Source organism: Clinocottus analis, unplaced genomic scaffold (genome assembly GCF_023055335.1).
Source record: "Clinocottus analis isolate CAN_PGR_092001 unplaced genomic scaffold, fCliAna1.0.p SCAF_9, whole genome shotgun sequence".
Lineage (NCBI taxonomy): Eukaryota > Metazoa > Chordata > Actinopteri > Perciformes > Cottidae > Clinocottus > Clinocottus analis.
The window spans coordinates 12,488,314-12,502,447 of NW_027176251.1; the positions used below are offsets into that span (position 1 = coordinate 12,488,314).

At 40.6% G+C, this 14,134-nt stretch overlaps 1 protein-coding gene across 2 annotated transcripts in view; it reads right to left on the reverse strand.

Annotated features, from left to right (window-relative positions):
* Nucleotides 1–14,134, reverse strand: part of znf385d (zinc finger protein 385D) — a 67,852-nt gene that overhangs the window by 11,082 nt on the left and 42,636 nt on the right. For both annotated transcript variants that reach the window (XM_068570209.1, XM_068570208.1), the window contains one exon: nt 11,208–11,376. In XM_068570209.1, coding sequence (XP_068426310.1) covers nt 11,208–11,376 — 169 coding nt within the window. The remainder of the gene's footprint in view (nt 1–11,207; nt 11,377–14,134) is intronic.

Below are 14,134 nucleotides of genomic sequence, written 5' to 3' on the forward strand. Positions count from 1 at the left end.
GCATGTCTGAGCTCACCAAAGTATCGGTAACAGGGCTTTTGCAACTGAAGTGCCAGAGCAAGGCAATTATTTCCAACGGGCTCTCCCCCCATAGCAGCATCCACTACACGGGAAAAAAGAAAAAGGTCGCAAAAAGTCAACTCAATACTCCTGACCTCAACAAAATGTATGCAGTGGGATTTAAACCTTGTCAGGTGGAGAAAGTTATGATGGTGACAATTTTACTAAAAAGAAGAATGGTGGAAAAGTTTAATTAGTTTGGTGACTCTACTCTCTGAACCTACTGGGACTTCAGTGAAAAACTTCATAACAGCAGAAAATATTAGCGAGGAAAGGGATATCTGAGCATTTTCTAAGTGATACTATGATACTTTTAATTCCACGTCACCCAAACTACTTGTTTGCGATCCGTCCTTTCAGGCCATGACCCAAAGGTCATGACTATGCCTTGGGGATGCACAGATAACATTACTAATATTGAGCTAAAGCTGACTTACATATCTTGAGCTGGTATTGGTGACAATGGGGCAGATCCAGTCAATTAAATTCTGTGTTTCTGTCTGATATACATTATGTTTATAGTCATTTTAATTTATGTATAGGTTTTCAGCAAGTTGTTCACCAAATTATTGATGCATAAAGACAGTTTAGAAGCTGTCATTCCTGTTAATTTACCAAATTGCTGGCGTATGCTTTATTAATTCATCATAATAATAACAATTTTGGAACCTATGAAATATTTTTTTATATTTTGTTTTACAAAGTTAAGTAATGCAAAAAGTCAAGCATGTTGTTGGCTTACAGATCAAATAATGATCCCATTCACTTCAACACAGGCACACTTTATTTAAACTAAGTGATTGGGACTAAAACAGTCTGATTAGTGCTCCATTGGAGCGACCAAACAAGCCAAGAAGACTCAAGTTACAATTTTTGGGGATATTTTATTTACATTAAGTTGTATATATTAAGTTATATTTAGTTCATGAACTTGATTGACATGGTGGGATGGACAAACTTCTCTTTTCACTCTGTCAGGGTTGCCGCAGCAATTCGATACCCATATTGTTAAAACTGTCGCTAACAAGATCTTTTCATCCCATGATCTTCAGCGAGGTCGTCTAAATTGGTGATGCGAGGCGGTGGCAGCGATGACTAATTGACCTCTACCTGTAAATCTGTGTGTGTTTTCAGTAGACGCTGCTTGTGGACTGATCTAAAGAAGAACATCTGGCATTAAAAGGCCATTATTCCAGGCTGTTACCCTCCATACCATGACTGGAACATTTATTTAAAGCCACTGTACGCTGAAATAGGGAGTCGGTGACTTCAATTATTAGTGGTGCGTAATTTATGTTCTGTTTAATTTGAGTTCAGGCTGAATGCTCTACAGGCAAGAGCCAGAACAGCTACCCATTTCTTTCACTTTACAGAGAATAAAAACAGCCACGCTTCGTTTTACAATCACAGTTCTCTGAATATGAAATAAAGGAAGAACGCTTACGAAGCAACACACCTTTTCAGATTTCATGTTGCTTTTCAAAACCCGAATAGTGCAAGAGCCATCGACGACACCAGGTGAAACTTTGCATTACAAAGGCCCATCAAGCCCAAGCCATTACCACAAGAACAATAATTAATCTGTGAACTATTTATGATGTTGGCTGACCTTGTCACTCCTGATGAATAATGTTTACGCCACGAGCAGAGCGGCAGCGACCTCTTTGCCCCCCCCTGCAATTAGCAACAACCCACTCCCAGTCGGCTTCGGTGTGCCAGGCTTCAAAACAACCTGAAATCACGCCGATTAACTCACTCGAAGCAAAACGCTGCCATCGCACCTGCTTCTCTGGGCAGCCTCTCAATGGCACGGTCATCGGGACCGAGTTTAGGATCCAGAGGAGAGCAAGGGAAGGTCTGGTGCTGGTGTTTTTTTTGCCCGCGAGTCGCCATTGAACTGCTTTCGGCAGATGTTCTCACCGCGAGCGAGCTGAAGGAAACGCCTCATCAGAATTATCTTAAAGTAGCTTTCAGAGATCCTCCGGGCACTTATCTCTGCCGACCTTTAGAGATTGCTTTTAGTTCTTTTTTTGTAGATGGCCCTCTTTTTTTCCCCTCTTTCATTCATCAGCAGCTGGGAAGTATAATCTGCATCATTTTCTCACAAGGATAATGTTTCTTTGGCAAAGACCGACTTCACATTGACGCAGTGGTTTGAACAGAAAACCCCAGTTGGGAGAGGAAGGAGGGGGGGTGGGGGGGGTCCGGGTGCTATTATTAAGGAAGACTCCAACATCTTCGGCATTCTGTTTGTTTTTTCTAATATGTGAAGTGTGAAAATCAATATCAATTTCATTTTTATCAATTCAGTGGAGAGATGGCTCTATGATTTTTGTTTAGCTTAATAAACAGTGGGGGGAGGGGGAAACAGCCTCCAAGAGCTTTTAATATCGAGCGTTCAATTCTTCGAACTGGAAACAGGATAGTTTGACATCTTATCTCAACTTCTGACTGGCTTTTTAACTGCATCTCACAGTCTTCATCACGGATGAAATCTTCTCAGTTTGTTTAGTGTGAGTTGGCTTTGCCTCGTATTTAGTTCATGTGTCGTTAAAAGTAATAGTTCAACATTTCAGGAATACAATTATTCACATTTTTGCTGAAAGTAAGAAGGGGAAATTTAAACCATTTTCCTGTTGGAGCCAGGAGGATATTAGCTCAGTTAAGCTGTTTACCCTTACCAGCTGTTTACCCTTGCTTCCGGTATTCATGCTAAGCTAGGCTAATAGCTGCCTGTCTCTTGACATAAGAGTGAAATAAATCTTCTCATCTAACTCTCAGCAATGAAGTAGATCATTGTATTTCTCGCTATGTGAAACTATTCCTTTGAATTTAAACGTAGCTCTGAAGTTGATGAAACTTTGGACACAGCGAAGATGTGCATGTTCTTGTTAAGCTAGGCTGAACATGTCAATGACCTAACCCTGTGATAAAACAGAGCAATTAAATTTATATACAGCTTATTGACCAAAAGTGCCTTCGTGTGCAAGCATGTTTTTAAACGTTACTAAACCTGCTGACAGTAATAACAAGTCAGAGCTAATGGTTTAATATCTGTATGATAGAGTGAAGGTAATTAGTGTTAATCAACAAAGTGAGAACGCTTCTGTCTTCATCTGCCTACTTACTGCCTCGTGGTTGGTGAGGTCATCCCATGTTAAGACATGTCTTTGCCCTTGTGCTGGGGTGAACCCATCTTCCACGGTGTCATTAAAGAGCCATTTGCTGATGGGAGGGCAGGTGATTAAAGTGTGCTTTGGCTGGCCTAGGACGCCGTGCACTCTGGGAAGCCTCCAGTAATCCATATCCCCAGTCAGTGTGACCTAACTGGCTCTGCGAGGCCCAGTTAAGAACTCAATCCCCTCTCATTAATGGAGGTAATGACTGTGATCAATCTAAAGTTGGTATGGGCGAGCGTTGCCCGACAGCAAGGTGGGAGGAGAAAGAAAGAGATAGAGAGACCAGGTAGAAGAAAGGAGAGGATGAGAAACAAGAACAAAGGAGGCTAGATGTGGAGGGCAGATGGAGCCGGGAAAGGGGAAAAGCTAAATGGAAGTCAAACTGGAAAAGTAAGCAAACTCAGACAAAACAACAGTGTTCAATCCAGTGTGTGGAATAAAGGGGGGAGGGAGGGAGCAGGTGAGGGGACGTGCGAAGGTGAGAGGAGAGAGATAACATTGAAGGAGAGTAATCGAGTGTGGGACACAAAGGGAGAGAAATTGAGAGGGTGGGAGTGCTGAAGGCGACAAAGATAGAGAATCAAGAGAAAAGCAGAGAGGACAGGTGCTGCGACCCGCTGAGACAGGACACCGCCTTTTTTCTTCTTCTCCATCCTCCATTTGTACCTCGGCCTCTCTTCACGCTCCCCTGAGATTTGCTTTGGCAATAGACGAGAAACGACGCTCTGAAATCCTTCCACTCTACTTAGGCTGTCAGGCAATCACAGGACCCTCCAGAGATGTGATTACCTTTCTCAATGAAGCCGGATTAAGCTCTTTAATTAAAATGATTGGGCCTTATTATATGCTGTCACAACTTAAAGGACAGAAATCCCTCATGGCTCTTGAGTTCTGTCAAATTTCATTTGACGACTAGGATTTTTTTTTTTCTTCCTTTCTTGTCAGTATTCAAAGTAAGTACATGAGAAAAGAGTCACGGTTGAATAGCCGTCCAATAAAAGATTGATAAGGTGAAACATTTGCATTCACAAATGAGCGTGCATCGGCGCTTCCAATCATCTTTTTGGTTGGGGCAGGCATTATCTCGAATATTTAACAGCGACAGGACTCACTGAATTGAATTCACACTGATTTATCTCTTTCAAATTTCATCCGAAAGCAAATGATCCACGCCTAATTTCTGTTGGGAAGTTTTCTGTTGCACATCCCCCCTCCCTGCAAATGAGAACATTTGCAGCGCCACGCAGGTACGGAGCCGATCTAATCACACACTCATCAGGTCTCTCACGTCGGTCCCTAACCGCTTTTTCCAGCCCAGTGCGTATCGAGGGAGATTTTTATTTTTTCCAGGGTGGAGGTCGGGGAGGGTGGACGGAGGGCAGCCGACGGGGACATGAGGAAGAAGGGTGGGATGGGCGGGGCTGAGCTAGCTTCCTGCCTCCCTGCAGCCGGCTCCGTTGTGCAGCTGCTGTCAGTGCTGGCATGGCTCCCCTGACAATCTGCTCTTTAATAGCTAATATCAGGGTACATTTCCTCAGGCACTGGACTGGAACTGAGAGATGGCTGGCTGTGCTGTGGGCATTTCTCTCTCTCTCTCTGCTCGCAAGGACACACAGACGCACACACAGAAACTTGACTGACGTCCGTCCGCTGAGTCACCCTTCCAATCTACGCTATCTTGCTGGGTCCAACTGTCCGTCCATCTCGGAACAGACACGGGTTCAAAGACACAAAGGGCTTTTTATTACATCGAACTTGTGATTACACACTTTCACGCAGACTCATTATCCCACACCGATGCACTTTTGTCTTCTTCCCACATCAACCCGAAACCGCCCCGAGCAGATGGACTAAATGAACAGTTTCTTCCATTACGTTGCTTAACAAGTTTTCTGTGTCTCAACATTTCTTCGTGTCTTTTGCTTGCTTCTGCTGTTTACTTACTTTTCTGTGATGATGTACTAAAAACGGAAAATATTATGCCGCCAGTAAAATATCATATTGGAATCAACAAAGCGTTACCTCATATAAATTTAATTTATGTTTTTCATTCCAAATTAAATCAACATCTTCAATTTCAGACCGTTTTATGACTGACATCATTGAGGTGATGGGTTGAACCTACTTCTGAGATCACTCTACTCAGTCAAGAAGTTTTTATTCATGAATATGAAACACATCTGTTAGTACATCTCATATCAGTGCATTTAACCCTCTGGGGTTTTACATCATTTTGTAAATTCACCTTTTTAAGGCACTTGTATATGTGTAGTAAATCAAAAATTGCAGAACAATCTCTGCTCTCTATGTAATGAGGCACCATTGTCCTAAGGCACAAGTGTAAAAAGATAGTATGACCCGAAAGCTAAAAAAATGTAAGCTTAAGTTTTGAAATCTCTTGTGAAAACATCTTTACTCAAGTGGACGAACTGTTTTGGTGCTTGAATTTGGTTTAGTAAAATTCTTAAGTTTACAAAAGCAGTGGAATATATTAATAAAATGGTAGATACACGTGAATATTTGTAGTAATTCATTTATTGCACATTTCGTGAACCGTAGGTTTTGGTCCGCTGAAAACCCAAATGCCCTACCTTACTTCTTGGACCTTGAACGCCTCTGGTTCAAACACAGACGCCTCTGCTCAAGCAGATGCACTGATACATAGCAAGCAAAGCCGTGTGGAATATTGTTTCATCCATAAGTAAGTCATATTTCATTTTTTGGCTGGAATGTGGTTAGTATTGCTGAGGCTTTGTCCCACAAGGGATTTGGCGCAATTGGCGAATTCTGTGTAGGTCGTAAGCTTTCCAGAAAAGTGCGCTAATCATGCTTGGCATCAAGCTGGGATATGAAAATTGAGGGTTTATAAGACTTTTGAATGACACAATTGAATGACGCAATCAGAAAACAATCTGAAACAAAACCTTACATTGTTCCTGGCATGAATATGTGCAATACAATTATTAAAGACCAGATATGTTTTCTTTTGGTAAATTAAGAGCAAAACAAACCCATTGAAAGACCACTCTGCAAAAAGTCAATAGAGCTCTCCGTCCCTATTGTTTATGCCTTCTCTCACAGCAGCCATTATTCTTCCCTGAACTCTGCTTTTCATTAGCGGGAGCTCGGTGCAACTGATAAACCGTCAAATACTTCGGCCTCACAGATAATGCAGCATTTATCCACATCGACAATTCATTCTTCTGACATCCGCGCACATTAATATTCATTACCCAGAGACACTCGTGACAAACCGCCGCCCCCGTGCACTGGAGATACGATAGTCAGATGATGCAGGTTTTGTTTTGTTTCGTAAGGGCACCGAAATGATTAACAGCCATATGTCTGTGTGGCCGAGTTATCTGCCCGCGTATAATGTATGTAAAATATATTTGGTATGTTTTGTAAGTGACTATTTATTGTCCGTTCTATGTGGAGTCCATAACAGATGGCGCAGGTACAGTCAGAGGAGGTCTTAATCCCATCTTCACTGTTCAGCACTCAGAGAGGGAGTTTGTTTAAAGAAGGCAACAAATGCCAGTGTTTACCTGATATGGACGCAAGAACCAACAATTTAAAAATGAAACATTTTTTAAAGTAATACTATCTCATTCCTCCCTCTGATAGTATCACATAATATTCTGTATCAGCATCTTCCGCCATTGATGAGATGGCGGAAGATGATGTTTATCTCCAAATAATACAAACCAAAAAGTCAACGAGAATATCTTTGTTTAAATGTAAATTCAAGAGAAGATCTCAATCTGTGAGTTTGGTTAAGTCAATTTTTTAACTACACATTACAAGTCTGTTTTGAATGAGTTGCAGTCAAGACGCTACACAACAAATATGCGTCACCACAAATCTTTTTTTGCGACGAAAAGCTTGCTTTGCCACGCTTTTCTCGTACCTCTAAAATCAATTTGTGCAGATGCTCACCGGGGAAAACTAAAAGTTAAGCTTTTGTCTGTCACTGTGATGACAAGTGAGATAACCAAATAAACAGCCTTTATGGAAAATTGTGGTGTGATATAAAAACAGACTGGCCTCCAAAAATCTGAAAAGAAGGATGAAATCATTTTCACAATAATGACCTTCATTTCAAACATTAATGTGATTATTTCACAATTTTATAGTTTCATATTTTGTCTGAATTATTTATTTTATGATGCTATTTTTAATCATCTCCATCTCCATACACAACTTTAGGTCCAGCAACAATCAAAGAGACGAAAGTTTTCTAAGATTTCCATCAGATTTAATCAGGCAGCGCTCTGACGAGGGAAGACAGTGTCTTTACACTCGCATTCTCTCTATTGACCAGCGGGGGGCGACTCCTCTGGATACAAAAAGAAGGCCAACTGCACAAAAGTCGGTGCAAAAATGACCCTAACTCTCACTTGATTTAGCACCTCAGTAAACATTGTAAACATGAGTTTATGGTCTCAAATAGACCATAAAGTGGAGTATGCTTTCGGGCGGGCTTACTGTGATTGACAGGTCGCTGCCTCTACCAGAGCCGTCCATATACAACGTCTTCTGTCACTCCTACGCATGCCAAATACAATAACTTTGGTTGATTGATTGTCAAAAAACAACATGGTGATTGTTAAACTCAAGTCTTCAAAGCATTCTCCACAAACCAATTGGTGACATCACAACGCCTACATCCGCTTCTTATATACGTTCTATGGAATATACCAAACTTTAGTTAAACAGTGTTGGAATACAGTTTGACACAAATGTGTTACATTGAGCTTGACTGACTGCATTAGATGCTACATGCTCCAGCTGATCGACAACAGCTGCTGGTAGCTATATTATTTATTTTATGGAAAAGAAATATGAAAAAACTAATTGTAAGGAAACAAAAACAATTTGTCAGACAATGTTTTGTAAGAACATTTAGCATATATTATATATAGATTTCCAAATTACTAACAATTGTCGGGCCATTACAAACCTAACAATTTTTGCTGGTCATCAAATATCACTTTTTATGCCTTTTTCATTGATGGGTCCTTCATTGAAAATGAACATTTAAGGTTTCTTTTTAAAAAAAAATGAATTACCAAAAACTGCACAGAATGTATTCTTTTTGAAAGTTGTACATTTACTTTAGAAAACGCATCCCAGAACCACCGTTGCTCGAGACATCCAAGATGGCAGCCAAAGGGTGCATTACATCACCTGAGAGCTCATTTACGGTAAATGTCGACAAGCAGCATTGTGAATTAGTTTAAGAGTTGCTAAAGTGCAAATTGCTCCACTTAACGGGCTGACGTTTGTCGAGCAGTTTAGGAACTCTGTGGGATATGAGGCAGAATGCTGCCGGGTGTTAAGCTCTTAAAAATTACATAAAGATTAGCATGACCCGTGTGAGGTTAAATATGGAGAATTAAGTTCTTGGCAATACTATTTTCTCACCTACTTTTGAACTCAACTGAGGAACATTATTTATATTTTTAGCATTCACGAGTCAAAATCGCCTGTACATCCTCTCTCTGAGGTGTGATAAGAATACCTTCCATTTAATAGTTCAATTTTCACCTTATGCAACCTTAAGCTTGAATAGGTCAGACTTGACAAATAGGTCACGGTGCACAATGAGCTCCAGAAATGTGCTCCTAATTTAAATACTTGTGGAACATTGGAAGAAGTGCATGTGCAGAGGTAAAAAATAATCCCAGAGCGTGACGGTTCAATGTGTTTCCAATTCCTTTAAAAAGCGTCTATTGTTACAGTTAAAGGGGAAGACTTTCATTGGGCCAATTTCATGACATAATAACAGGCCGCTTAAGGATATGACATCGGAGGAGACCAAGAAAGCAGACAAAGACGTTATCCTCCACAGAACCAATACGAAACATAGCAGATAAAAGCATAGACAATAATCTGCATCTGGTTCCCGTCAGGTAGCTGGAAGTTGCGGGTTTGTGTTTGTTTACTTTTTCAACATGTTTTAAAGCAGGAAGTTCCACCGAGAATAAGAATGTTTTTTGGCAGACACCTGGCCGAGATAACCGGATTTACACAGCCACCTGGCTGCGACGTGATGAATATTAAGTTGCACACAGTCAGCACGAAACAATGTGCTCCGGCAAAAATGTAATTAAAAAACGGGATAACAGGCAAACGAAAGGTACAAATCCGATATAGGAGGTTGCAACGTTTTCGAAAAACAGCAGCATATTGAAGAACACAACAACTACAGCTTCAAGTTTACCTGATCTGAATGTAGGACAGTTTACCCCACAATTTACACTTACATGTCCTATTTAAATTCAGAGATATTGATTATAGAGATGTCTGACTTCCCTCCAATATAATGGGACAATATGGAACTCCGCTTGTGGTGTCACCCATCTATTAAAGAAAATCTACAGACCTTGTTGTGAGCAGTTTCTTGTCGGAACTATTGTTCTAGAACTATAGTTAGTTATAGTTCTAGAACTACAGTTTTAGAACAATAGTTAGTTATAGTTCTAGAACTATAGTTAGTTATAGTTCTAGAACTGTAGTTAGTTATAGCTTTAGAACACAGTAGTTGAAAGAAAATGGTGGTATAGTCTTATTATATTTGGGAGAAGGCAAACATCACTATGGCTAACAATTTAGAGATAAACAGCACTAGTGGTAAGAAGAAGCTGTGAACTGTCCCTTTAAAGGCGGCCACTAAGATCCCTCTCCAACAACTCTGTTGCTTCTGTGTGTTTTTGTTGTCACTGCAATGAACTGAATACACAGTTGTAATGGCACACCCTTACAGACATTCTCCCCTCAGATACATGTGTGGTGTTGCACTTGGTTTTACAAACAAAGAAGTGTCAAAAGTAGTTTTGCTGAAAAAAAACAAGAGCTTGAGGGGGAAGAGAAAAAACACCAGCGATATTGTCTTTTAGGACAAAGAACAAGATTTCAGATTGTGGCCTTCATAGGACTGCTTCGATGAACACAAGAGTTGTTCTTTGCATTCAGCGGCCGTGACTGATCCCACAAAAATGATTGTGCTGCAATTAGATATCCCACAACCTTAATTTGTATGGTTTTATGAGGGAGTCGAGGTGGATGGGTCAAGCAAAAACTGTTTCAGCACGATGTTTGTGGCCTATATGTCACGTAAGTGCCATACTTAGTCATTTAAACCCAAACCACAACCTTCTGCAGTTTTGTTGCCGAAACAGATTTTTACTTTGAAAAGACTGTATGCATAAAACAAGCATTGACATGTATTGCTGCAGTTTCTTAGGTAAACGCACCAAAAATCCCTTTTTTTTTTCGTCAGATAGCATCCAACCTGTAGTATGAGGATACGCTTTTATACTACAAGTTAAACCTCCCTTCATTCGGCTGTCAGAGATATGGGGTTTAAGACACTTTTGTGGCATTCAGACTGAAAACGACTCTGTATTTCGCCACTGCTTTGATAATACGGCCCCATTCAAATACATAAAGGACCCACGTTTTTCATATGGTGCTGTTTACCTTCAAGTAAGCCTTAAGTTATTGTAATTCTGTGTGGAAGGAGGACCTAGCTAAGTAAGTTTCTCATTGTACGGAGTAACTGTCTATTAAACTTTGCATATTCTAATAAAAATATCTTGAATCTTGAATCGTGTTGTCCGTCTGAACGTGACATGAGGAGGAATTGACCGGCATTTAGTTTGAAGCACACTTCAGCCCTACCCCCTTCTCTGGACTGCCTGACTGCCCTGTCTGTCCTGCGGAGATCTCTGAACTCTAACAATTCAATATATGAGTCGGTAGCCAGCCCCTGGCAGAGCAGCCAACACAGGGTTGATGTAATCAACAGTGAGTCCATCCAACTCACTAAAGGGATTGCATGTAAATTGCCAGAAAAAGGGGGGGGGGTCCAACATTTATTGTCAACAAAAGGGAGGCAGCTACAAAAAGAAAGCAACAAAGAACATGTGTAGGGGAATGTGCAGCGAGCAGGAAAACACCAACCTTTCCTGTCGGTGCCGTTGGGGAACTGGGAGGTGTTGATGCCCTTGGCGGTCTCCTGGTTGGCGGTTTCCTTGGTGACCACTGAGCCTTTGAGCTTACTCTTCGGAGCGTCCAGGGCTTTTAGCTTCTTGGCATGTTTGGTCCCCTTGTAGTGGGCCAAGGCCTGGCTCTGTGAGGAGGACAAATAGCAGGCTCAATATATCGCTGCAAGCAGCAAAACACAGAGCCAGGATGAAATGGAATATGAAAACTAGAGGAACGATGCAGTCAATGAAGCGCACTAAACATAATTAGCAGGGGGACAGTCGATGCAGTCCTGCAAAAAGTTGTATATTACAAAAATGATTAACACAGCCATGTAATTGGTTTTCTATGTAATTTATGTGCTTTATTTTTTGGTTGTGTTGGGTGAATAATTTCCTTGTGTACAGGAAAGGCTATATATTAGTAAATGTATATTAGTATAGAATGTCTTGATGTCTTTTGGCTCAATATGTTCCTCACATCAGTCATTTTTCAGAGTTTCCAGCTCCAACATATCTAATGTGTCTGGCTACACACTATAAAAGGTAATAAAAAATAAGTCAGTGTGATTATGATATTTTTTTATTATCATGCCAATGATTGAGAAATGTGTGTGACCCATGTATTATTTTTTGGGATTGGCTGTGTGCTTCAAAGTCTGAACACGTAGCACCAGTAAGATTCACCTTCACAGAACATTCATCGAAGCACACAGAGGTGGGACATATGCAAAGACTTTCAGCTGTCCTTGTTTACTTCTGCACACCACCCCCACATACTTTGCCCGGGGCAGGAAGGACGGTATCAAGAGAGAAGCAATTGCCTTTTGGAATAAATAGGTGTGCCAACCGTGTATTCCCAAATGCGTCTTTATTAACGGGCCACTGTGGGGATATTTACTAAAGACGGCTCGGACAAAGAGACCGTTCCAGATCGTCCTCTCCGCATTATTACCATGAAAGCTAAATATTAGTCTGGTTTCTTTTGGTTCTTCTTGAGCAATTCGTGTCAATTGTTTGAGAAGTACTCAGATACTCAAAGGTGCTAACGGTGCTGACAGAGCTAACGGTGTTGAGCTGAGGGAGGACTGGAGGTTGGGTGCTTTGACTGGGACAATTCATATTCCATACAACTGTGTAGATTAATACTGCATCATATCATATAAGCATATATGGTTGTTTTGTTTAATACAACAATAACTATAAGTGTCAGATTAATGTAGTGGAGTAATATAAAATGGAAATATTCAAGTACAAGTATGCCACAATTGTGCTGAGGTACAATACGTGAGTAAATTAACTTACTCCACCGCTGGTTCTCAAAGGTTGATTTGGCCTCATTTACTTGGAAATTTGAACGTGACGTGTGTGTGACGGGTTTGAAGAACGAGACGAGTAAAGAGGTTTCAGTATGTGAGGGGAATAAAGTTATTGCCTGATGTACCTCAAACGTTTTCCCGTAGAAACCATTTTTAGAGAGGGTGTCATTTCTTTCAGACTGAGTGCACATCTTGTTCTGGCATGAAACTATTCATTTTGACCCACATTCATCACTGTCCACATACCAAAGACATAACTTGTTTTTTTGTCAGGAGACTCAGGTGATATGGATGGGTGTTTAATGCAACTACGCCAATAATTCATCTTTCATTAGAGCAATGAAGTGGAGGAATTGCTTGAATCCCAAGTTTGACACACGCATGATCAAAACTAGGAGGGACACCATTTGTTTTCCTTGCCGGTGCTCTATGAGGTAGAAAAGACATTAAACAAATCATAGTCGGAGGGTTTTTCTATAGGATTTAGAGAGGCTTCCTGGAAAGGTCACAGTTTAAATCCACATGTATCCATCAACAGACATGTGCCCATGAGCAAGATTACACGTTCTGACATGTATATGAACCTGAATGTGAGTGTCTGCTGAAATGTGGCTGGAGCTTGGGTCTTCCCATTAGGTATTTAATAAATCAGTTTCTTACTGTGAGCGATGGAGTCCTACCAGAACCAAGTCGCCAGAAAAAATGGAGGCAGGAACATTTGCTGTTTCCCAACCAAAAATCGATTTAATTAATAGGTTTCATCCATTTGTTTGCTGAAACAATGTCATGTTCTTAACATTTTCTACAAAATATTGATTTACAATTTTACATGATACATAACAGATTCATGCAGGTATATTTGTTTGCTCCTCTAAACTACATTTTTTAACAGTATTTGATCGTTTTTGTGGCTCGACAAGCTCTTGCACTCCGCTGTACTGCCGCTATAAAACTGCATACACACACTTACGTTTGCAAACTGTAAAAAAGGGTCTATAAACGCACTGTGCACTACCAGCTCAGCCCCAAACGTCGGACAGTTAGCAACTAGCTGGGGAACATAGCGGTGCATTTAATGGCTAAAGAGCCAGATGTTTCCCTCCAGAGTTAACAGAGTTTTACAAAAAAAAGGGTAGTGAATAGATTGACTGGAAAAGATTCACTGGAAAAGAAGAGGAAAGCCTCACATGTTTGCTTTTACATCACAGTGGCTCAATTATCAAATCATAGCAACAGTCATAGCTTCATCATCTGCATGTGTGAGGACAGTGGTTGTCTTTTTATGTTGTTGTGTGATACATAAAAACGTCCTCCCTTTTGTATTGAAGTCGTTATATTTTAATCTGGATTAGGTCACTCAAAGACATTCAATTGAAGCTACCTTGAATTCTATAAACTAGTCTGTGAGTCGCTGCAATCATCCAAAGATCTGACAAAGCAACTTCAAATGTTCAGTGCAAATGAATGAAAGCCTTGTACAGAATTCTGAGGGGAAAAAAACAGTTTTTCTGGAAAAAGAGGATCTTTTAGGTATTGAGACAGGAGGAGGGTTTCCAGAACATGTTCTGGTTGCTTAATTTAATTA